Here is a 24,738-nt window from a genome sequence, read left to right on the forward strand (position 1 = left end):
ATTATGTAAGGAGGTAAAGTACAAAGAGTGAGGCGCGTGGCTGGCCAAAACGTACATCGGCTAGTCCGATTTGAGGGAGGTCGCATGCGACCGGAGCGTTCCTGCCTGTGTGCCTGCTGGAGGAGGTCTGTAGTGGGGCTGACCCAAACGTCACTGCTCTTCGCGACCGACGAATTTCTTCACTGCTTTCTCCGTCACCTCATCACTCACCCATAACCTGCGACACCACCCCTAAAACCGCGCATTCTTTGCAGAGATCCGCATCGACGGTTTTCTTACATTATTCTCTGTCGAGGGCTCAAAGCGATACCGATTTTACATACTCTATTTACGGCGGTCCACGAGTCTGCGCCTTGGCCCATCCGGCCTTTGTCTTCTGAAGCTGTCCGCGACACAGCGAAACACAACCGTCTTTCGCTTGACACCAATTCAGAGAAACCTTTGAGGATTCAACAGGCTTTATTTGACTTCTCCGGAAGCGCGCTGTCATCTCGCTCTCGCTCAAACGTGTACCCTTCAGCGAAAAAAAAACAAGCGAAAACAACCTACGAACACTGTCTACCCTCGAACGTCCTCGACCTACAATCACCTCTAGCTACATCTTATTCGTTGCACCACTCCAAAGATGGCGCCTCCAAGAGCTCCTCGCGGCACTCCATCGGGACCAGCACGCGAGGGTCGCAACTCCACATTGGGTGCCAAAACCTCGCGCGGCGGTGGAATCCAGAAGCGCAAAGGTGGCAGAACCCAAACCGACAGGGATGGAGATCTCGACATGGGAAGCGGCGCTGGAGCCAGCAGCACTCGCCGTTCAAACAACGTCAACAGAGGACCGTCGGACGATTCCAACAATTCGAGACCTCAACGATCGGCGAGATCCAACGGTCCGCCCACTAAACCCGGCTCGAAAGTACACCAGGCGATTGCTCGACACTTGGATACTGGCGATGGAAATGACCTGGTATCGAGAAGGAAAGGACAGGGACCTGGTCTCGTCTGGCTCAGTGTCAAGGGTTTGAAGGAGAGCAAAGCTGCGAGCAACAACGACGGTGGACTGCGGGATCTGATCATGTTTCTGGAGCGGAAAGCCACAACTCTGTCCGGTCGCAATAAAACGGTGCACATCAAGAAGGTATGTCGCGTTGCTGTGAGGCTTGGGGGAACTACATAGGGACGCCGAATGATCCAGCCTCGTTGAAACGCCAGTTACTCCGCGAAACGAGAAACAAATAGCTCATACCGGCTGCTTATGCCCCCTCCTAGTTGGGGTGAAGTTTATAAGCTACGAAAATCGCTAACATTCAATAGTCAAGTCTGAAGGGGGATTTGGTCAGCGTTGCGGCAAGCAAGGAAGATGCGGAAGAAATCTTGAAGGTCAACTCGTTTACATTTGCCGGTACTCAGCTGGAGATCACCGATAGTGACGGATCCATGGCCAAAGCAAATGAGGCATCTGCTGCCGCACAGGAAACAAAGCAAAAACTCCAAGGCATCATGTCACTCAGATACGATATGGAGAACAAGCTTCTGCGACTTGACGCTCTGAACCAAGATGAAGGCTTGATCCAAATGGGAATGCTGGAATCCAAGGATAGAGCTGAGAAGCTCTTCAAGGTCATGATGAGAATCTGCGACGAACTGTTCAAAACAGCACAGGAAAAGATTGATGCAATTCACAGCATCAGCTTGGCCAACAACAACATTGACACAGTCGCGCAAGTCGAAGAGATGGCGGATACCTTCCCTGATCTCAAGAATCTTGATCTTAGCGGGAACCAGATCGACAACATCGCAGGCCTGTCAAGATGGAGATCGAAGCTCAAGAAGCTTGAGACTCTGTATCTGACGGGCAATCCGATTCCGATCGCGGATCCCAAAGTCGTGCTCGAGCTGTTGCACTTCTTCCCAAAGTTGCAAGTTCTGAACGGTGAGCAATTGACACCGGAACGAATTGCGGAACTCAAGGCAGCTGGCCGCCCGAAACCGATCCCTCAACGTGGGCCCGATTTCCGGGACGCCAACGGCATTGGAGAAGCCTTCCTGTTGGAATTCTTCCTTGGTTTCGACACCGACCGCACTGCTCTCCTTGCCAAGTACTACGACGACAACAGCCAATTTTCTCTCGCGGTCGACACGCGCGCCATTCGAGACGAGAACCAGCCGCAGCCGATGCCCTGGTCATCCTACATCAAGCAGTCTCGCAATCTGATGAAGATTACGACGCCGGCCGCTCGAGCTGCTAGGCTGATCACAGGCAGGGAGGCGATCTGGAATCTGTGGAACGACCTCCCGAAGACACAGCACCCAGACATCAAGACGGACATTAGCAAATACATCATGGACTGCCATCTCCTGCCTGGCCTTGCCGACCCTTCTGGCCAAACCCAAAGCGGCGTGGACGGCATGATCATCTCAGTACATGGTCAATTCGAAGAGTGCGACAAAGCTGGCAAGACAGGACTGAGAAGCTTCTCGCGCACATTCGTTCTGGGACCCGGACGCCCCAACACCAACCCGATCCGCGTCGTCAGCGACATGATTTCCCTCAGAGCCTTCAATCCCCTTCCGAACGTCTTTGTTGCCGAAGCCCAAGCACCGGCTCCGTCTGCTCAGGAGCAAGAACAGCGACAGGCCATGATCGTCGAGCTATCCAAGCAGACGACAATGACACCCACCTACTCGGAAATGTGCCTGTCCGATGTCGCATGGGATTTCACCAGAGCCCTGGCAGTCTTCCACGAGAAAAAGGTAAGAAACCCCGAAACCTGGAACATTCGAAAACCAATACTAAGCCTCGCGTAGTCTCAATTACCACCAGATGCCTTTGCCAGCGTTTAGAAAATGCTTTGCTCGTCCCCGTCGTTCTGGGGGCCTTGAGGGGCCCGGAGGACATGGATGGATTAGGCAAGATCACGATGGGGCCGTACTAGTTGTGTACGACATCGGCCGTCTGGCCCACACGGGGCGGAATATTGAATAGAGAAAACCAAAAAGGAAGGGGGAAGAGAGGATAAAACTCCACACTCTTGTTGAAATGGCGAACAATATTGGGAAGGGGTCCTGGACAATCGTCCATGCTCGGAGGAAAGGAGGAATAGTCATTTACCCCAGGCGCGAGGTGGAACTAGACGGGAAAAATCCAGAGATCGGCTTGGCGACGGATTTTGGGGACATTCCCGAACGGCATTCGTACCAATATACACTTGGCCGCGAAAGAAGAAGCGAAGCGCATCATAGAGGCAGCGGCATCTTGTTTTGGAGTTTAAGGAGATGATTGCCATGACAGTCGTAGGGTGGTGGAACTTGAGAAATACCATTGAGATTGCTCGCCTACCTAAATCGTTCAGCAAATCGCCTAGTTGCAGTAACCGTGCTAATATTGTCGATTCGAGAGCGACGCGATTTGCAACTTGAATTCACTTTGCTAGTCGAAAACTAAACGTGGAGTAAAGAAAGGAATCACCTAGGCACATAGCATCAAAGACAAACGTCATTGATGGATTCCCTGGGCTATGGTGACATTTCGCAAATGACAGATTCAGCATAGACCATACACCAAGAAAATGCATATTTAATTACAAGGCTGAAAGACGAATGATCAAAAGAAGGCATCTTCTGAGTAAACCAATAGGAGCGACGGGGTATGAGGCGATAAAGGGCCGAGTGGGAATTCCGCAGGCGCGCGCTGGCTATAATGACGGTCACGAGATGAGGAAGAGACATTCTGCCTTTTTTTTGAGTTTAATGAAGAGCGGCAAGGAAAGGTCAAGGGCAGGAAGATTTTGGTGATTAGTTCCAGTTGCGTTCGCCAGTGATGGCAGCGAGTGACATTCATGTTCATCTTTTGGGGTGGATAAGAACGAATCGGATCCGAAGAAGGAGTGAGTGTACGGATATGGAGTGAGACTTTCAATGAGTGTGTGTGTCCGGAGTAGCACCGTTGTGTGTGGCTTGATGAATCGGTTCGTAGATGTGATCCCAATGTCCAAATCTCGGGCGCTTACGCAGTGCCGATGGCATCTTTTTTCGGTCGGCGCGAAGATCACATGCCCAAGGTCGTTCGTATTTCGGTCCACCGACGAGAGAGCGAGTGGATGGACAGAAGTGCTGGGCGTGCGCGAATCACAATTCTATCCTCGTGTCTTGGGGTCTGTGGCGATGCAGAAAGAGACGATTGATTGATTTGATTGATTGGGGGGACGTGTTCATGTTGGGAAGAGGCCGCTTTCTGAATGATGATGTGCATTCGCCCGTTTCCCGCTGCAGAGTTGACGTTGATGACTAAGGTTAGGTGAAGTACTGTACGCAGTTAAGAGCAGTGCAGAATACCTACCTACCTTTGGGACGAGGAAAGGAGAGTATCCGATTCGATGTCATGCAGCGTGCCGGGTGATCCCTTTCCACACCACAACTCTAGAAAGGGTGGTCCTGTCGTGCTGTTTGTGTGGCTGCCTGGCTGGGTGCTTCGTAATTACCACGGTAGAATCGCAGACGTACCACGGTAGGATGTGTAGCGCTTGGAGAGAGGCTCATTTGGATAGATTAGCTCAGCGTGCATGTAATTCGTGATGGGGAGACTATTTTCGCGCAGCCGCCCGGGAGGTGGAAATCGTTCACACTCTTTTGGCGCCTCGCGATTACCTATGAATACACTGGATATGGGAAAGCCTAGTTCTGCGATAGCGCCGGCCGAGACGTTGGCCGTTGAGCAGAAGAATGATAAGATGTCTTATTATTATGATTTTTGTCGGCATCTTCGGTTGTCCCTGGTATGCGTAGTTTGGCGCACAATGTCTTGCATTTTTGCAAAGCATCGCCCGGGTCTCCACGCCGAACCAAGGAAGAAAGGCAAAAAGCCTGATTCAAGGATTTTAGAGTATTTGCCGGGCGGGAAGAAAGGGTTGAACGGGATAGGTCATTTACTGCGGTAGAAGGAGCACGTAAACGACAAGACTTGAGATGATTTATGCGGTAAGGTAGGTAATACGAGAAGCGAACTTCTGTGCGGGGTTTTGGCATGATGAGTGACAAGAGACGAGATGAGAGGAGGAGGGGTCGTTCATCGGATCGACTGTTTAGAAGACTTCAGACCGGTTCATCGTTGCCGGAAGGAAGGGCTGGCTTGTCTTGTCTTGTCTTGTCATTCTTTGCAGTGCAGCAGCCGTCAGCGTGCTCGGATGCTTGGTGACAACTGCTGGCACTAACAAGCAAGTTCGAGTTTGGATGTTCCCGGGAGCAAGCGCCCGCGGGTACGGACGATTCGGAAAAGCCTGAGATGGGGAGCTGCGTACTGACAGGCACGCAGGCACGTTCCTTGGGTGATTGAGGGATGGATGGACCGGCAAAACCGTTGGAAGTTGATGAGATTTTTCTGAGAGAGCAGGAGGGGAGCCGTGGATTCGAGATTGATGAGTTTAACAACGCCCCCTTGCTCAGCCATACGATACGCGTCCTCGCTAAACCAGGAGGTGCTTGGGTGGGGATGACCCGAGGAGGGCAGCTTCATCCTTCAAAGGTTTAAGGAAGCTGAATTTTGGTTTTTTTTCTTCAGTTCTTCTGGACCTGATGCGGCGAAGGCCTACCTTACTCGGTAGTCGGGCGCCCGGTTGGCCCCTCATTGAACATTCCTAGGCTCCTTCCTCGAACGTTCCACAGAGACCAGACATCGTCTTGTGTCGCGTACAGTGGAATGGGCGAGGATCGTGGTCGGGTATGAGAAGAGATGGGGCCGGCGAAAATAGGGGAGGGGGAAGGAGTCACAGAGGGGAACTACAGAAACGAAGATTTTGATGTTTGGGAGGATTGTGAACCTACATCTCGTTGACGCATAGCTACGCACAAGAAGGGTTGATGTCATTGCCCCAAGCTGTGTGGACTCTCTGTCTTTATGCGACTCCCGCTTTGATCAAGATGAAGTCTTGCCTCTGATCGAGAGTGCGAACAGCGGATGGCTCCAGATGCTCGGGCGCCCGAGTCTATGGCACTCTGCTGCGTGGCATTGAAGCCCAACCCAACGCGATTCGAGACTTTTCCTCCTCCCGATAATGCCGTGCCGGCTCGACGGTGGGCCGCGGACCTACCTCCATGGAATCTGGATGTAAGTAAGGGATGAGGATGGTGCATCGAAGCGAATAAGAAGGGCTCGAGCGAATCCGGCCAGTGTGCCGTCCTCGCCTTTCCTTTTTCTCTCAATTGCCTCGTGCCTTCCCGAACAGATACAGATATAAATTACAATAACGGCTTACCATGTGTACTAGAATGTGACCGATGCAGGTGGATGGGGTTCATTGGATATGCGGACATGCACACGGGGATGGATATATCGAGAAATGTTCTTAAAAAGGACACAGGCACTCTACTTGAGAGCAGGTCCCCCATGCCCCCCATACCAGAATTGCCCCCTGGAAGGCACAATTACAGGCGTCAAGCCTCACCTCAGCGCTGCAGTCTGCATCTGATAAGCTGAGAAGGCACACCGCAAGCAGGTGCTCGAAGCTCAGGCATGGTGCTGAGCGAGCAAGTGAGTGGTGGCATTTCATCACCTCAACCAGAATGGAAAGGGTCGACATTTTGGTCCCCCCAATGAACTGGCTGCGGTTGCATCGTCAGCTGGTGGGCACTTGACGGTTTTTGGTCATGGTGGCTCAGGGGCATCGTCGGTTGCTGCAGGGGCTGACTTGCCTAGCGCGTTTCAGCCAGAATGCCATTGGACAGGCAGTACGTACTTTGCATCCGTCACCCGCAGCCGTTTCTCTATACGTACCTTGCTGTACGTACTGCGCTGTACGTGGGTACCTAGGTAGGCACCTGAGGTACTTCCTCACCTTCTTCCACTTTACCTACCTACCTTATCCATCCATCTCTCTCTCTTTCGCGGACAATCTGGTAGTCTCGAATACCTCATCAATCTCAACTCCATCTCGAGCATGACAGAGTCAAAAAGATGCCAAGCCAGCCAAGACGGGGCATGGAAACGCCCACGTTTGCCCAGTGCAGCAACGGAAAAGACCAGAGGCCTGGCCATCCAGGCCCTACCCTGACGAGCATTCACCTACCGCGGCTTGCTGGCCTCCCCCCGGCCATCGGTAGCAGTGGGAATGGGAACTGAGGATTCCCTCTCCCACTCTCCTTGAAGGCGGCTTGGCGACCATGCCCGTTTGCTCATGTTATCGCCCTCTTTTCGGTCTTGCACTGCGTTTTTCGACTCCCCCAATTTCGGTGGACTGTCCCACGAGGTGCAAAACGGTAAGACGCAACATCAACGTGTGGCTATCTAGACTCTTTTTTCCAAGTTATTCTCTCGTCCTGGACGCCGGACCTGCTCGGATGCGGTGCGTGGTGCCACGCTAGACCTCAATCTGGATGACCCGGGTAGTCACCGCGTCAATCTCCCTCGTCCACGGGCCCCAAAAGATCCAACAGCGGACGACATGCCGTTTTTTGATTGCTCCCAATTTGCGCTGCCGGTGCTCTCCCGTTGACTTTCAAGTTTCCCCAGCTTTCCCGGCCCATCCATCCACCGGACGGCGGAATGCTCATTCAATTTGATGAAGGTTGTGCAGACAGAGACTGCTGTATGACGCCAGGCAGTCAGTCAATCTGTCCGAAATCTCGAACTTTCTGCCCACTGACAGTCTGCTACGGGCCTCTTGTCCAAGTCACTCTTTTCTTTTTTGCTGCTGGCCTCTTTCCCGGTGGCCCTCCAGCCCCCGTTTGTTTGAAGGCTCCATCTCGCCGTGCCGTAGCAGGGCCGCAGGCGTCTCAATATTATTATTGAAGGCCGAGAACCGGGAGTAGGCGTCCACCTGGCGGCCCCTCGACCCATTTGGGGGCTCTCGGATCTGACAGTGCTTGTCGTCAATCGAATGGTCTATTAGAAGGGGAAAGATCTTGATTGGGCCCATCTGGCATCATTGGGGCCTTCGACTCCTCCAAGGGATGGGCTGATGCCTCGTCTAGACAAGTGGCGGGGGGACAGGCACATGGCATGAGAGATATCAATCTGAAGGAGCCAAGCCAACCAACGAAGCAACGAACGGACCGCTGTCAGTCAGCCGTCGTCTGGTGTGATCTGTCCGTCACTGCCAGTGCCCGTCCGTCCTCCCTCCCACTCAATCCTTGGACGCAAAGTCAAAGTCTGTCGAACCCCGGACGGACCACGGACCACGGACCACAAGCCCACGAGTGACGAGCAGCTTTGAAGTTTGAACATCCGGCACGAGGCCGAGGAAGAAGAAAACGAAGAGAGACAGACGACTGGCTGCGGATGATTGACTGGCAGTTACAAGTTGCAACGGCTGACCTTTCTCTCCTTGCTTTACACTCACCGACGCGCGCGCGGCGTGCCTCTCTACTTGCTTTTACACCTGCGCAACACAGGCTTGCATCAGCACACTCAGCAACGAGCATACTCAAGGCCCAGCACTAGTCACAGTTCAGGACTAGAGCGAGAGTAGGCTGGACGAGGTCCGCCCGTTGTCAACGTAGTGATTGACTGCTGGCCGTTCAACCGTTTGGCTGCTACCGGTCCATGTGTCTTAAAAGAGGACGAGACTTTCTGACTGAGAGTAGTAGAGTACCACCCGACTGGCGTCAAAGCCCCCTTCTCACCCAGGGCCACCCTCCACTGGTGTCCAGGAACGATGAAATTGGGCTTGCTGATAGGCTCGTCGCCCGGCACCCCCTTTTCCCAATCTCGCGCTGGACCGCAAAAAAAGGGCACTAGGATCCAGCCTCAAGGGTAGCTGCGTCGTCGGCCTGTACCTGGGCGGCACCGCAGTGTCTCACCACCTGTCCAAGTATTCTTGGCTCGTCCTCTACTTTGGCGCTGGTGCCCGTGGATGTCCAGGAACCCCCTGGTCTGTCCTCCATTAGGTGGTTCCAATACCGTCTGATTCGTCCGTCGTCAGTCCAAGCCACCCCGGACCAAGGACCAGGACGTTCCTGGCAACCCCCGGTCACGATTCCCCAAATCCCTGCCTCGTGTTTCCTTCGCCTGCAACTTGGGCTGTACCTGGTCGACTCCTGCTGCGGGTTGCGGGTGCTGGTGCTGCTACTGCTGGTGCTGGTGCTGCGCTCGACTGCTCTGAGAGAGAGAGTCGGACGAGGGTGAGCGAGGGTACCACTCTTTTCCATTCGCCTCTCTTCCTCTCTGGCTCTGCTGGTCTCTCCCTTGGTCTCCGTTTTCCTCTCTTCCTTCTCTCCTTCTGGTGCCGTGTGTGCATTTTTCGCTCTTTCGAGGTGGAATTGCTACTCATCGTCTGGAACGTTGAATCTCGCGAGATCGAAAGAACAGAAACAACACAGAGTCGCTCATTGCAATATCCTCTTCGATTCCTAGACGCGGCAATTTGCCCATCTTATCCCTCTTCCACCGAAATTCCCGACCCGACCGACACGAGCTGCAGTAATAGCCCGAGAGCGATACGACATCCACGACACACTCGCACACACACACAAACGAATCCGACCAACGACTACGAGCCACCCGCTTGGCCACACCCAAAACCTGCGACACCAAGGCCTTCAGGACTCGGGAGAACTAACAGCTTCTTGTTTCCCTTCTACCCAACCGTCCGACCTTTTTGTCCTGGCCTTCTTGTTTGTCTGGAACTAGCCGTCTGTCGAGAAACACCAGAAACTTTGTTCTGCAGATCAAACTCCGAGACAAGGGAACCACTTCCCGTCCACCTCGACCTCGACGGCTCAGTCTCTTCCTCCCTTAGGATCTCCGCTCAATTTCCATCTTCGCCTTCCCGTCGCGCGAGCTAAGGATCAGCCGACCGGACTCACTTCGATATTTCGACCGTTTGGAAGCCTCGAGGGCGCTGGCTGTTGCGTGTGGATTATTGGACCGTTGCTGAGTAGACCATCTGCCAGCAGTCATCTCACCGTCTGCGTCGGACCATCTTTTTTTTCATTGTGAGGAACCGCATCAAAACCCAACAATTCTACAGGCATTTTAACGATATGCTGTAGACTACACGCAATCTACCCACTCAACCCCGAAACCCAGTTTACCTCGACGACAACATTCACTATTCATAAAGAACACAGCACAGGGCACGATCACGATGAAGCTCCCCGAGCCCAAAGTCGCTTTGGACAACATCTGTTCGGTCATTTACAACAACGTTCTTTACACATATTCCTCCGGTGCTTTCCAGTCGCTTTCGCTCGAAGAAGGAGCCCAATGGAAGACCTTGGCGCAAGGTGAGGCAGTGACAGGTGCTGTCTGCGTCGGCTCCAACCCCACCGATGCTAGCAAGGCCGGCTTGTACATTGTAGGAGGCAAGGGCACGTCAACAGATTATCATGGACTTCAAAAGTTCACCTACGCGACAGGAAAATGGGAGTCCATCTCACCACAGGACCACGTCACGCAGGACCGTCTTCTCCACGGAGCAACATACCTCCCTGGAACTGACCAGATTATCATGTACGGTGGCAGTCAGGATGGTTACTCTGGTCCTTCGACACAGACTTTTGTTGTCGGAGCATCCGCGCCTTACAGCACCCGAGCCTACGAATCATCAGCACCGCCTGTCGTAAATCCCATTGTTCTGACATGGTCCGACACACAAGCAGTTGTCATTGGAGGCAGCACGACAAACAGCAAGGTTATGCTCTTCAACCCCGATACGAAATGGACCGACTCGGGTGCCACCCTCGGGGAACCCTTGCTGAAGGACACGACTGCAATTCGCGCAATTATCATGAACGGAGACGACGGAAGCAAGAGTTTGTACACATTTGACCTTTCCGTTGCGCCAAACGTGGTCAAGCGCATGGTTCTCATCGACGCGGCGGGCGCACCTGTGACCAACTCCCAGGCAGTCTCGAAGGCGAAGGCGCGCAGCGTGGAGGGCGGGATTGAGAAGCGCGCATCTTTGACCCTGAGCGACTGGCCCGCTTACAACAGCACCCTGGCGCCTACAGGCACGCGATCCAACTACGCTGTTGCTCAGGGTTCTGATGGAACCGTCGTTTTCTCAGGAGGATCAGGTGCCGTCGACGATGTTCTCTGCATCTTCAACGCGCGCCAAAACAGCTGGGAAGATGCTGCCCAAAAGTTGAACGAGCAGGAGGTTCTCGCTACAAGCGAATCGACGAGCAGCACCACTGCGAGCTCAACGGCAACGAGCTCCAGCTCCAAATCTAGCACTTCGGCCAGCTCCATCTCTACACTTCCTGCGTCGGCGTCGGCCTCTGCCTCTGCGTCTGCCGCCGCGACTCTCTCCGCCTCTGCGTCTTCATCTGCCAGCACCGAGACAGCTGCTGCTGCTGGGGCCCCCGCCGCAGTCAGTGCCAACGCTATACTTGGCATTGTCCTTGGTACCATTACCGGTATCATGATTCTCCTCGGCCTGATCCTCTTCTGCATCCGAAAGCGTCGTGGAAAGAACCAGCAAAACGTGGAGGGCGGCCAGGACCCGAGGGGCATGAGCCCTAGGGGCTTCCCCGATGAGAAGGCTGGACTTGGATACGGCAACGACGATTTCAACTCTGCTCCTCACTTCCGTGGTCATCAGCAACAAGACTCGGCCGGATCATTCTCCTCCATGGCGATTTTGATGGGCAAGGTCAATGGCAACGCACCCAAGTCTGCCGGTGTTGCTCGCAGTGGAAGCAAGCGTGATACATCCAACAGCTTCTTCAAGAGCACCATCGGTAAGCCCCTTCCCCAGATGAATGAGGCACCAGGCCTCGCACCCCCTTCCCGCGATGAAAAGGGTGTTTCGTTCGCCGCCGACGTGGTCGAGCCTCGCCCTACGCCGCGAGGAGCCCCGGTTGGTCGTGCTGGCGAGACGCGCAGAAGCTCTGGCTGGAACCGTTACTGGTCCGGTGGCAGCGCGCTCAACATTCTCGGATTCGGCAACTCTAAGCGTACAACTGTCGATTCCGAGACCTCTCACTACTCCAACACACCCAAAAACCGCATCACGCAAGACTCCGCTACCGTCCCTCCTCTGCACCTAATTACCCAGGACTTGTCCACTGTTCCGCCTATTCAGCACGATGGTCGGCCAGAACTGAGCCGTGTCGTCTCTGGCAGCCCGACGGTGTCAAACTACTCGAACCAGATTCCCTTCCGCGATGGAGTCTCTGGCAAGATCGAATCCCCCCGAAGACCCACGTCGAACGCATCTTCAGGGTACTCGAGCGGTATCCCCGAGAGTGTTCGGGACACATGGGATCCTACCGGCCCCTCAAGGCCCTGGGGAGCGGACCGCGCTCCAAGCAGTGTTTATGCCGAGAGCCTTTACCCTACGTCACTAGCCCCAAGCCTCCCGCAAAGGCAAACGCAGACCAGTGCTCCCAACGGTGTTAGCCAACAGCCGCCACTCGCCCTGGCAGCCACCTCTTCAGACATGAGCTGGTTGAACCTTGGCGAGATCAACAAACAAAACCGTCTCTAGGTTCAATCGACAAAAATGCCTTGAAGCCATGGCGGTGATGAGACACTAATGGCCATTGTGCGACACCTGCGAGCTCCGCTCACGTCCATGGCGCTTCACGACACTCAACATCATGATCCGTCCTTTTTTATACCCAGGTCTTTTCCGGAGCATCGTTTTCGGCGGGGGCCTCTGCATTCCAGCATAGACGGCTTAGAGCACTCAAAAGTCCACTCGTTACATCCCTCACACTTATCACCAAATCTCTCTCGCTACACACTCACAAACACGCACACCCACGTACTATCCCGCGCAAACTCACTCTCGATCCATCTCACTATCCGACGCGCACACTATTTTCATTACTCCAAAACACCTCATACGACCGCAGACATGGCATGTCTCCCGGGCGGCGTAATCACCTTCATCCGCTCGTGAACATGGTTTTCCGTTATCTCACGCTGTCTTCCGTTCTCTCAAATTCTATCTCCTTTTCCTTTTCCATCCTCAGCATCATCTCTTCTGTACATTCCTCTTTTAGAGCGAGACCCGGGACAGGTCGTTCCCTTCGCAGTCAGTCATTTCCGTGATACCAATATCGCAGAGAACTCAAACACCAACAACACAACGCGCATGCCACGCTGTCTGGGTTGAATATGTAATTATCAATTTTTTGTTTACCATATCTAAAGGGGGTTGGGGGAGGCATTTCCATGGTGTTGATGGGTTGTCAAACCAGGAGGGCAACTTGGTGAAATTTTGGCAGTGGCAGTTGTCTCTTCTTTTTCTGTTCTCCAGCTGTCGCCATTTCACATGTTTCCCCTTTCCCATACAGAGGGGATTGATGGCTGATGAATGGGAAATGGAAAAGAGGAGAATTAAGGAGCAATGGAGGGGCGGCGGGGGGAGGAATGTTGTCGATATAACCTGTTTTTATCTTTTTTTTGATGAAAAAGATGAAGGGAAAAAATGGCGGCGCGGAGGATTTATTGTATTATTCACATTGCAACTTGTAGGCTGTTGCACCAATTGATGGCTTGCCAAGTTACGAACAATGATGTTCCCCTTTTGCCTGTTTTGCATCGTGAGATGAGGATGTGCTTTGCTTGCCAACGGCCACTTGGTAAAATGCGATACGTTGGCTAAGGCAGGCGGACGGTGGTAATGAATGAACCATGCGGTTTGATTGGATCTTGGTTATTGAATAGCATAGATGGCATCGGGGGCCTGGTGAGGCTTGCGATGCGAACCTCTTACAGCCTCGTTTGAAAGGACGTATGATCGTTATAGGTACGGAGGGGTGGCCTCGGTTTGAGTTATGTTATTAGTTAAGCTATGTAAGAGAGTCTAGACTCTGGGCGGAGGTTTCGTGGCCAAAATCTCTCAATTGGATGAGGTATCATTTGTGCCATATTTGTTCGCAGCTTCAATTTCCATTTCTCTCTCTCTGGCTCCCTCTCTCGAGTACCTCACTCTCAAGTTCCAACGGCCATACCCCCACACCTCTGCCCTCGGCTCGACTCCCTGCCCCGAGCTCTACATCATCACGAGCTCACCACCGTGTCTACGAAAGGCTGGCTGGCTCCCACTTGTCCAACAAGCCCACATTCCACCCTTTAAACACCCGCTCACTCGGTGGTAATAACCGACTACTCTGCTTCAACCCCTCCGCTGCGGCGACGATGGCCGGAAGAGGGAGGTTGACCTCTTGCACGTCGGACGTCATGGACTCGAGCATGTCGTCTGCTTCGGCTTGGGAGATTTCTTTGTATAGCAGTTTCATGGCTGCGCGTTTTGCGCGTTGGTGAGGAGAAGAAGAAGAAGAAGAAGAGGGGAAAGAAGAGGAGGCGTAGGTGATGTTGCCGTTGAGGATCCAGAGGTGCAGGGCAGGCGGTACGGCGTCGCCGCCATCGCCGGAGGGAGAAGAAGCTAGGTTCTGGGTGGATTGGAAGGCCGGGACGACGACTGATTTGGAGGAGCCTGAGCGGGAGAGGGTCGCGATGAGGGTCGCGGCTAGGCAGTCTGTGCTGGAGGGCAGTGCTGTCGCCGTGGCCGTGGGGTGTGATGTGCTTGTCTGGCATGACACTTGCCATTTTAGCAGAACGACGGAGGAGATGGCTACGTTGAAGAAGCCTAGGTGGGAGGCGCAGGCGGAGCAGGCGATGTTGAGCATCCGAGGGGGTGGTTCTGTGGGACCAGACGCAGAATCGGAGTCGGAGTCTCCTGCTCCTCCTCCAGCTAGGACTTCTGAGCTGGAGGATGCCGGGGGTGCGGCAGCTGATGATGGGAGAGAGAACTGGAGTGGAGAGAAGAAGTGTAAGTAAGGAGAGAAGAGTGAAGACGAAGAGGAAGAGTATACGGAACGGATCGTGACGGTATACGCGAAATGGAAAAGGTATTCGTTCAATGTCCCTCGCTGTTTATCCCGGGGTCTCCGAGGCTCTGGACAACCCCAGTGAAAGCAAGAGGGCCAGCCGTCTAATGCGAACCCAAGTTCAAGACCCAGAAACCATCTTACACACACAAAGGGGCGCAGAGGTTTCGGAGTCTTGCACTTTTGAAAGCACCCCCTGCGCAAGGGCAGGGACGACGGCGTACGTTTTGGATAGTTCATATAGGGGCGGAGTATCGGTGACCAGATCACTGAGTTGGTAGCGTGTTGCTGCCGACATGGCCTCCTTCTTGATGCCCCCGTGGTTTGAGGATACACGGTTATATGTATCGAATAGACGAATCCCAACATGATGTGTTGAAGATGCGAGTGACAAAACAGAGATGAAGAAAGAGAGAGAGAAAGATAGCCGCTTACCTTGAGACCAACACAATCAGCCTCGCAAAACAGAAACGACGTCAAATCTACCATGCCGACGCCAGGCTGCGCGGCAATGGACGAGTTGGCTCCGTACCCGCGCCTAGTCAGATGCTCGTGGTCATCCTTCTCCTTGCCCCCTCCGCTCACGCCGCCGTGCTCATGCTCATCCTCGCGATCCGTGCTAGGCTTATGACAGTGCCAGAAGTCCATCATCTCCGCCCAGTTCTCGCTCGGCAGGTCTTTCCACTCCCCCGCTTTCCCGCCGGGTACGACGACCGCGGCGCAGCGTCTGCACGCGACGGCCGAGCCGGGGAGGAGGTCCCGCGCCGTCCAGGGGACGGGGTCATCTGCGAGGCTGGTGCTGCCGTTGCGCGCCGCTGGGGAGTCTGCTAGCGGGAGACGCCATGATAGCGTTTGCGAGGCTGACGATGATGCTGACGGTGGTGGTGTGGGTAAGGCTAAGGGAGCTCCTGCCTGGGCGAGAATTCTCCCGGGCAGCGGGAATGAGGTTTCTGTGCCTGCGTGGTGGATGTGCAGCGTCTCGCCGTTGGGGGCGACGAGGGCTCTTGTTTGTCCTCCTGCTGGTGAGGAGAGGGTCACTGCGATGGAGAGCTGACGGATGTTTGTGAGGAGTTCTGCGTAGATGGTTGGTGTGTCGTGAGACGACATCGTGGGCAGCGGGAGGTGTGGTTGGGTCAAGGAAGTTTGGGGACGAGTTGGTTGGGTGAGGTCAGATTTAAGATGTGCTGGACTCGGAGTTGTCGCGCTAGGATTTTTGGCTCGCGACCCTGGCGGGGTGGAACTTAGTGCAGCTGGTGCCGGTTCAGCGGCCCCGTCCGTTTGAATTGGACAGCTCCCGCCACGGCATGACTTTTTGACTGATTACACACTTGTGATGCAGCTGAGTAGACTGTGTAATATCGAATTCCAGCAATGTACACTGACATGGGTATAACAAAGATCTTCTTATCGTATGTTACATGAAAACACATCGCTATCCGGAACCCTTGAATACCATCTACCTACAGAGTACTTCACGGGCGGCGAGATGATGCAGTTTGATACCGCTCATAGGCCGGTGCTGGCTCATCCACCACATTGCCCGCGCGAGATTGACCACCCGTAGCCGCGCTGGCATCCGGTATTCCAATAGACGGACCGGTCACAACGTTTGGCTTTACCGGTGCACGCGTCGCGATCGGATCGGCCCTCGAGTAAACCGGCAACCAGATATCGCCATTCGCATCTGTCCTCCGGTATTCTCCGCTATTGCGGTTCATGCGAAAGGAGTTTAGTTCTGATCTTCGTCTCTGACCGCGCACGCGCATGAATGCCTCGAGACGCCTCATATAAGAATGATCTCTGTCGACTTGCGCTGGCACTTCCGCCTCCCTCGCTCTGCGTGCGTCATTAGTCCGCCCCATGTCTGACGGCTCCGACTCTGGCGGGTATCGGTCTGGCTTCCGTAGTCGTTTGCCAATGGCCGCTGCAACCATATACATCGTAACCGCGAGGAAATGACTTGCCGAGGCGATCCACGTGACGACGAGTGTCGAAGTACCGGCGCTGTGGTACTTGAAGACGCTCTCATATTGGGCGAGGATGCCGTCCGCCTCAAGGGCCGCACGGGTTGTGTTGGCCGAGGCGACGAGCAGCGCCGCCCCCGCTAAAGTAAACGACACGGCCAGGAATCGATCACAGTTGGGTGCGCCCGGAACCGTGCTGACGAAGAAGTGCCAGGACCAGAGGCACGCTACAGCCACTATGAAAATGATGTAGGCGATGAACGCGTTCTTGGACGAAGTGACTTTGGACGCCGTCCCGAGGTCAATGCCTTGCGATTCCAGAGCCGGGAAAGTGCCCCGGCTTGACGAATAAGTCGAGCCCCCTCCTATTGCAAGGGCGACGTCGTCCATAATGTCATCGAGGTCGAAGGGGGCACCGGGAGCCCGGCGGATACATGCCTCTCGCCCTAGGTGCGAGTAGCAGTAGCTGCTTAGGTGCCAACTGAAGACCACCGTGGTCTCGCCGGCTGGCCATCGCCGGACATATGCCGCCGACCACTGTCATCCATTGTCAGTACAGGCATATGGAGACGGGAGTGGAAGAGAGGGTGTGGAAGAGAAGGTGGTCCTCCCGACCTCGAGTGCGACTCACAGTAGCGAGGTGAGCCTCTCTGTTATTTAGACCTTTTGACGATCTCAAACCACTCGACTTATTCCATGCGCCGACGCATAGAAAGACGACGAGCGTCACTGTGAGTGCATCAAAGACCAATGCGCACAGAAATAGTAAGCGCCGTACCGCTCTCTCTTGAGTCTGGTTGAGCGTGTACTTCTTGCCCTGGCTAGGACTGTCATCTTGAGCAGATACGTTCATATCGAGGAAACGCGGTGATGCTGCTATACATCCTGGCTCGGGAGGAAAGAGAATCGGACCGTCGCCTTCGCGAATAGTGAGATATATCTTTCGTCTGGAGACATGATTGAAAGTTTCCACTACACAGCGGTGAAGAGGCAATCACAGAGTCTTTAAGAGCGCAAAAACGATATTCAGCCCAGTGCCACACCCGATTGAGCAGGTGATGTCGCTGCCGGGGTTCGTCGCCCAGTGAGTATGGCAGGCCGAGTAGGTTCATGCGGCACAGCAGTCTGCCGAGCTTGATATTTCAGCCTGGGATCTTGGCAGCCATCCCCTTTTGAGGCCAGCAATCTCGGTACCATGGCGAATTGCCTTGACTTGTGAGGGCTGAGTGAGCGCCTGCTCGGTACTGGCGCCAACGGTGTGTTTCTGGACCATCATTGAGTAGGAGAAGGCGACCTGTTATGGGTTTCCATTGTTGCAGGTGGCAAGGAAACAATTCGATCACCCATGTTGGGCTGATTTGTAGCAATGAGCTGCGATGGCTTTGGCGCCAGCTGAGAGCTCGAGTGACATCTAACGGCTTGTTGAAAGGAAAGGACGAACGGCCGGGAGTGCACAGACCAGACCTTGTCGTGCTTACCTTGGCCCAAAGTGGGCTAGCTTGAGAGCTCCAAGGTCCCTCTTCTCAGAATTCCCGAATTTCACCAGCCAAACTTCTGGATCCAACACTGCGATAATACCACTGGCGACAGTTCCGAGCACCCTCTGGTCAAATAAATCCAAGCAGCCGACGATCCAATTCTCCACACGAATACCTACCTCATCTCCATACAGAGTCTTCTGCACCTTCAGACCTCGACATCTCCGCAGCTATGGCAACCCTCGGAGGCTACCTCAACAGTACATCCCCCCAAAACCACCAACCTTGAGTGCTGCTTTCCCGATGACATACTGACCATCCTCTCCCTAACAGAGAAAGTCCTCATTGTGACGTCGGACTCACGAATCTTGGTGGGGACATTGGAAGCTGCGGATCAGTCCACGAACCTCGTAATACCCCTTCCCCTGCCCCCTTCACAACCCTCTCTCGAGTCTTCTGAGCTGCACCCAGCTAACACACATCTTGCGCCCCAGGTTCTCAGCAGTGCCCAAGAGCGAGTCATCCAAACCCCCGAGAGTGGCGAACCCTCTGTCGAAGTGCCCCTCGGCCTCTATCTCGTCCGAGGCGACAATGTCTGCACGATCGGCCTGGTAGACGAGGCGCTAGACGAGAGCATTGACTGGACCCAAGTCAAGGGTTCTGCTATTGGAGGAACCAAGCACGTATGAAAGCCACGCATACATACAGCAAAAGCAAAACAAGAGCAGAGAGATGGTCCTCGAGAATGAGAGTGACACATCGAGTCACGGGATGTTTGATTACGAGCGGGATACCCGAATGTTGGGAAGGACATGAGATTGCACTGCTGCCATTGAGACAGGCAGGCAGGCAGACAGGCGCGCGCGCATTTCATGCACATGTGCACATGCGCATGATCACACACCTACACACACAAAGAACAACGGCGTTTGCACATATTTGGGGGTTGCTATAGAATGATATTGGGTTTTCCTACGGGGTATGCGCCTGCCTTTCTTCTTCTATCCAGATCTCTCCTCTATGCTGCTACAGTCTCAAAACCATGTTTGTGCTGACACGAGACATCGACAACAAAAGAGCCCTCACGCCCACACACATAGAGAAGGTGGTGGCTGAAAATATACGTCCCTTGTCTCCTTATCTTTATCCGAAAACTCTCTTCATCAGGTCTGGGGCAAACAATTCCTCGCCGGGGGACTCAACCATCCTGTTGACCCTGTTGCCCCTGCTGGTGCTGAGCCAGCCGCCAGTGTCGCCGGGGACCTCGGCCAGGGTCAGGACGTCGACGGCATCGCCCGTCTCGCTGGCCTCGAGGGCGGCCTCGTTGTACTTGACGCGGAGTCTCCGGTCGATGACGTGCATACCGCGCGTCCACTGGCCCGTGGTCTCGATGCGGATGTCCTCCGGCTCCGCGGTGGCCTTCCACTTGGGGTCGGACTGCGTCAGAAGGTACCAGACCGTCAAGGGGTCGTGCAAGGAGAGACCGGGCTCCTGTCCGTCGCCCTCCATCTCGATGATCTTGTCAAAGCACTTTGACATGAAGTGGTTGACCCACTGGCCGAGGGGGCTTCCGGACGCCACAATGGGCTTGATGGTCTCGGTGAAGTAGTTCTTGCGGAGCAGGTGCGGAGTCGTGATGTCGAGGGGAAACAGCGTCAGCTTGAGCTTCTTGGACAGCCTGGCCGGGTAAGGGGGCAGGGACGACTTCTTGTCCGAGATGGGCGGCATAGTGGAGCGCGGGGTCGGGGAGGTCAGGGCGAAGACGCGCGCGGCGGCGACGGCGTCGGCGACGGTGTTGAACTCGCCGTGCGGGGTGATGTTGCCCTCGACGTGGACGGCGCCGCCCATGACGCAGAGCTCCTTGACGCGGAGGAAGGTTTCCGGGTCCTCGGCGGCGGCGAGGGCGACGTTGGTCATGGGGCCGACGACGCAGATGGAGATGGTGTTGGGCTCGTTCTCCTTGAGGATGCGCAGGATCTCCTTGTGGGCGACCTGCTTGGCCGGGGTGAAGTACTGGTTAAAGGGCGAGGGGTCGTGGTCCACGTTCTTCTCGGTGTGGAAGAGGGACTGCCAGCGGTCGTCCGGGGAGAGGTGGGGGTGCTTCTCGTGGACGCCGTGAAGGCCGTCGAGTCCGTCTGGAGGAGAGTCAGGAGATGGAAGCTGGGAGAGGTTGAACCGAGGAGTGTGTCTTACGGAAGTAGTCGGCGGCCAGCTCGTCGTCTTCCAGAGCGTGCTCGGCACCGACTGATACGATGGGCTTGTAGGCCTTGAGGGACTCGAAGCCCTCGGGCTTTCCATTCTCCTTGCGCCATGCAATCTCCTTTTCCAAGACGTGGAAGAGGGCAACGACGTTCTTCAGGCAGCTTCATCGTAAACGATTAGACCAAGGGTTTCTAATGTTTATTTGCGCAGCATTAAACTCACCTCTGGAGAGGCACGTTGCCGTAGGTAACTGAGATCATCATGACCTCGAGCTCCTCAGGGGAGGCCGAAAGGGCCAGGAGCATGGCCATGACATCGTCAATACCTGGCAGAGATGTGTAAGCCTACTTGCACATCTCAGTACTTTTGGGGGGTTCGCTCATTTATATCTCACCTGGGTCGGAATCGATAATGACGCGGTTCTTGGGAGCCATGGCTGCGATGTTTGATTCAGAAGAAATCTCTTATTGGGTTGAAAAGTGTTCAATGAAGACGAGAATGACTTCGTCTCAAATTACACAGTTGACTAAATCACTTAAGAAAGCTGGGGAAAACATTAGTGATATAGGAAACCAAATGTTGATGGGGGGAGTGGTGGGGGGAGCGGACATCTGCGGGCACGTGAGCTAAGCTTGAACGGAGGTGTCCGGTCTCCGCCTGTCTCCGGTATAGACACCTTGAAATAAGCAACCCGGCGCCCCGGGAGATGTGATGTGGCCTTGACGGTGTGACTCCGTCGTTCCTGCCTTCTCGCCGGGTCTTTTTTGTGTCAATAGGAAGGGCGTCGGTGTCGCATTGAGAAGTTGGCATAGTTGAGACGGGCGGGCGACCGAGCGGTCGAACCCCTCATCGTTGGAAGCGTCAAATGCGCCGCCGTCGAGGGGGATCAACGGTGGGGTTGTGGTTGTTGCGGTGCAAATGATGGAGAGAGACATGACACGCTAAGCCGTTTTGAGCCACCGAGATCCAGTTGTTGTCGATAAGCTTGAGGCAGGTCGCTGCGGGAAACCTTGGAAAATAGGGACTTTGGGGGACTTTGGGGGCATTGGGCACCTGAGGTAAGGTAGGCGGGTAAGCTGCCCCCAGCTCTTATCGGGAAAGCCAAGGGAAAGGAATCTGACATGCGGCAAGTTGCAACTCTGGACCTTGCAAACATTGGATGAGACGTGGGAAACGGAAGGGCCTCGGGAAGTTTACTTGGATGAGGGTACCTTACTCACGTGAACCTACCTAAGGAAAGCTGTCTGCAAAAAACCTATTTTTAATTCTACAATTTTTGCTTTTCGGTTTGACAGGCCGGGCCCGCGGGATATCAAGGTAACCTCCGAGTCCGACAAGTCTCCAATGACATTGTTTGGCGGTCGTCAATTGACTTGATGCCCTGACAGCAAGCACTGTGACCTTGACATCGTTCCGCCCAATCACGGAGAGTTCTTATGAAGGGAAGTCATCACAGTCACGTGTGAGTGACACCTTCCAGGTTGGTGATTGCTCCCTTGTCTTCCATCAGTCGTTGCCTCCCAAACACGTGACCTGTCCCCAATTTTCAAGTTCTCCCGAGTCCGTGCTGACAGCCGAGCCCCAAAAGAAAAGGCGGGTCCACGTCCCTCAACCCCGTGGAAACGCGAAGCTGTCACTTTGGAGATGCAGGAAATTACCTAACAGCACCCTGGAGATAACCTCATCTACCTCCATTACCTACCCTTACCTCACCTACCTCCCTTGCTTAACTCGAGGAAAGAAACATCAGATCGCTGAGAAGAGCAGCCGCACAGCAAGTAAGTGCAATTTTCTCCTCAATTGTTCTTCTTCCTCGTCGCATCTCACATCACACACTCCCTCGTCTTTGCCTTTCATCTTGCTGCTTCATCTGAGCTCGGCCAGCCAGAAACACATCCCTGGGGACCTGCGGCAAAAGAGGACACCAATCCTCATACGCAATTCCCACTCCTCGAGACTCGGGCCCGACGCAGGTCAGGGTTTGGTGCAGCACCTTACAGATTGGATACCTGGAGCACATAGCAACACCGAGCAGCCGCAACAGTAGCAGCAGGTTACCCGTGGGACCTCTCCAGCGGTCCAACCTATTCCCTAGGTCGGCTTTTGCATCCGTGGCATGAACCCCGGGCGCTTGCCTCAGCCAAAAACCCCCATTTGCTACTGGCTCTAGCCTCTACACCTTGGACCTGCCCTGGACCACTGGCGGTACCGCAGGCACAGTTTGCTGAGAAGCCACCTGGTAACTTTTTTTTTCGGCCTGTCTCTCCTTGCCAAGCTACCTGCATCTGAACACGACATCCAAGCCGTCTTTCAACCGCGTGGTCGAAACGCCTCCTCAATCGCCCTTCTTCCTTCTTCACTTTTACCCAATTCTTGTTGTTTCTCCCCTTCAACAAACCCACCAACCCCCCGAGCATCACCGCTCTCACCTTGCCTTTCATCCTCAAGCAACCCATCCATTGTTGCGCCCACATCTTCCCTTGCGCACCTTCCACCTGTATGTTCTCCGATCGGCGCTTGCCCCAGACATCTCGGATCATCTGCTCCCGTGTGCAGAGCCCAGCACAAATTGGACTCCATTGCTAACTTGTCCATTATCCAGTCATCCGAATCTCTCTCTCTCCACAACTTCTCCGTCAGTGAGGCATCGAAGATACACCGTGACCCTCAACGGTACCCTGAGCTCTTGCGGCCCTTGATCCGACAAACCGTGGTCTTTGCTGTTCTCAACTGCACCACGTTGCATAATCTACCATACCCCTTAATACCCATCTGGTAGCGTTCCTGCGCCATCCACAATCGCAACAATGACAGTCTCCGACTTTCTCAACACCCAGACCGTGGGCGGTTACCTTGTCTGCTTCCTCGTCGCTGGTGGCTTGATCTACAACTACTCTGGCAACAAGAAGCCTGCGCAGATTGCCAAGACTGCCAAGGCATATGTTGAGCCCAAGAAGGACACCAACGCAAAGAAGCAGCGAAAGGCTGCCTTTGCTTCACAAAAGCCCGAGGAGAAGGCTTCCACGAGCGCAGTCGATCCCTCTAGCACATGGCTGAGCAATGACCCTAAGGAGGAAGCTGATAATGCCGATTTCGCCAAGAGGATGGCCAGTGTCAAGGAGGGCAAAAAGTTTGATGGCAAGTCGGCTGCTGATGCCAAGAAGAAGAAGACCAAGTCCGTCAAGCAATCGCGTGCTGCCGAGAAGAAGCCTGTCGAGGTCACCGAGGAGGAGGAGGAGGAGCCCGCCGCTTCCTCTGCCCCCGCCGTCGAGGCTGTTGAGGAAGAGGAGGAGAGCTCCCCTGCCGCTTCCCCCGAGGTCACCCCTGCCGACCCCAGCGGCGTCAATGACATGCTCGAGCCCACCGCATCCGGCCCCTCCGTCCTCCGCCTGACCGGCACCGATAAGGAGAAGCCCAAGGCCAAGAAGCAGAAGGCCCCCGAGCAGGCTGAGACCAAGAAGCAGCGCCAGAACCGCCAAAAGGTTGAGGCCAAGAGAGCCGCCCGCGAGGAGGAGGAGAAGGAGCGCAAGGTCAAGCTCGAGAAGCAGCGCCGTACCGCTCGCGAGGCCGCCGGCATCCCCGCCAAGGATGGCTCCCAGTTCATGGCCAGCGTCAACGGCAACAAGTCCGCCTGGACCGCCGGCTCCCCTAACGGTGCCTCTGCTACCAACGGCACCTCCGCTGCTGTTCAGCCTCTCGACACCTTCGATGCTCCGGCTCAGAACGGCACCTCTGCTGCCGCTCCCGCCCAGACCTCCAACAACTGGATCTCTTCCCTTCCCTCTGAGGAGGAGCAGATCCAGCGCCTCAAAGAGGAGGACGAGTGGAACACTGTTCCCGCCAAGTCCAAGAAGTCCAAGAAGGAGAACCGCTCCCCTTCTCCCGAGGCTGCCAAGCCTGCCGCTGCCGCCGCCGCCGCCGCCCCGGCTCCGGCTCGCCCCATCGCCCAGGCCGTTCAGAAGCCTGCCTCCAATGGCAAGGCTGCAAAGCCCGTCACGTCCAACTTTGGATCCTTCTCCGCCCTCAGCACCGAGGAGGAGGAGTGGGATGTCTAAGCGGTCACTACACCTACGATTGTCATTCTCCAGGATATTCCGCCCTCCCCAGATGCGCTCTTCTCAACTACACCATCGTCCTCGCGCCGTCTGGATGTCACTTGTTATTTTAACTGTACAATACTTCTTCCTGGAGTGCGGCACACCTCAAAACTCTCTCTCTCACACACATGCAATCCTTTTGACGCCATGAAGAAGACGCCAGCATTGGTTCGATCACGCTTCCGCGAGACGGCGGCCTCATCGAGTAAAGGCGACATGGCTTTG

At 54.8% G+C, this 24,738-nt stretch overlaps 7 protein-coding genes across 7 annotated transcripts; 4 read left to right on the forward strand and 3 right to left on the reverse strand.

The window, feature by feature from the left end:
- Window positions 1–625: 625 nt before the first annotated feature.
- Window positions 626–2,838, forward strand: CABS01_04123 (TAP domain-containing protein; the record flags this gene model as incomplete). The annotated part of the gene is made up of 3 exons (XM_060537494.1): window positions 626–1,132; window positions 1,309–2,748; window positions 2,803–2,838. The coding sequence occupies 3 exons, from the start codon at window positions 626–628 to the stop codon at window positions 2,836–2,838; spliced, it is 1,983 nt and encodes a 660-aa protein (XP_060390339.1).
- Window positions 2,839–10,073: 7,235 nt separating this feature from the next.
- On the forward strand, window positions 10,074–12,419 carry CABS01_04124 (pre-mRNA splicing factor CLF1; the record flags this gene model as incomplete). The annotated part of the gene is made up of 1 exon (XM_060537495.1): window positions 10,074–12,419. One exon carries the CDS (start codon window positions 10,074–10,076, stop codon window positions 12,417–12,419), a length of 2,346 nt encoding a protein of 781 aa, XP_060390340.1.
- Window positions 12,420–13,962: 1,543 nt separating this feature from the next.
- CABS01_04125 (uncharacterized protein) lies at window positions 13,963–15,879 on the reverse strand (the record flags this gene model as incomplete). The annotated part of the gene is made up of 2 exons (XM_060537496.1): window positions 13,963–14,694; window positions 15,208–15,879. 2 exons carry the CDS (start codon window positions 15,877–15,879, stop codon window positions 13,963–13,965), a joined length of 1,404 nt encoding a protein of 467 aa, XP_060390341.1.
- A 365-nt stretch (window positions 15,880–16,244) lies between these two features.
- CABS01_04126 (uncharacterized protein) lies at window positions 16,245–17,589 on the reverse strand (the record flags this gene model as incomplete). Its single annotated transcript, XM_060537497.1, has 2 exons — window positions 16,245–17,273; window positions 17,368–17,589. 2 exons carry the CDS (start codon window positions 17,587–17,589, stop codon window positions 16,245–16,247), a joined length of 1,251 nt encoding a protein of 416 aa, XP_060390342.1.
- Window positions 17,590–18,446: 857 nt separating this feature from the next.
- On the forward strand, window positions 18,447–18,903 carry CABS01_04127 (LSM domain-containing protein; the record flags this gene model as incomplete). The annotated part of the gene is made up of 2 exons (XM_060537498.1): window positions 18,447–18,474; window positions 18,548–18,903. 2 exons carry the CDS (start codon window positions 18,447–18,449, stop codon window positions 18,901–18,903), a joined length of 384 nt encoding a protein of 127 aa, XP_060390343.1.
- Window positions 18,904–19,357: 454 nt separating this feature from the next.
- On the reverse strand, window positions 19,358–20,850 carry CABS01_04128 (inosine-uridine preferring nucleoside hydrolase; the record flags this gene model as incomplete). Its single annotated transcript, XM_060537499.1, has 4 exons — window positions 19,358–20,349; window positions 20,408–20,577; window positions 20,639–20,741; window positions 20,811–20,850. The coding sequence occupies 4 exons, from the start codon at window positions 20,848–20,850 to the stop codon at window positions 19,358–19,360; spliced, it is 1,305 nt and encodes a 434-aa protein (XP_060390344.1).
- A 2,373-nt stretch (window positions 20,851–23,223) lies between these two features.
- CABS01_04129 (uncharacterized protein) lies at window positions 23,224–24,471 on the forward strand (the record flags this gene model as incomplete). Its single annotated transcript, XM_060537500.1, has 1 exon — window positions 23,224–24,471. The coding sequence occupies one exon, from the start codon at window positions 23,224–23,226 to the stop codon at window positions 24,469–24,471; it is 1,248 nt and encodes a 415-aa protein (XP_060390345.1).
- Window positions 24,472–24,738: the final 267 nt, after the last annotated feature.

This window comes from Colletotrichum abscissum (assembly GCF_030869225.1).
Source record: "Colletotrichum abscissum strain IMI 504890 chromosome Unknown Scaffold_8.1, whole genome shotgun sequence".
Classification (NCBI taxonomy): Eukaryota; Fungi; Ascomycota; class Sordariomycetes; order Glomerellales; family Glomerellaceae; genus Colletotrichum; species Colletotrichum abscissum.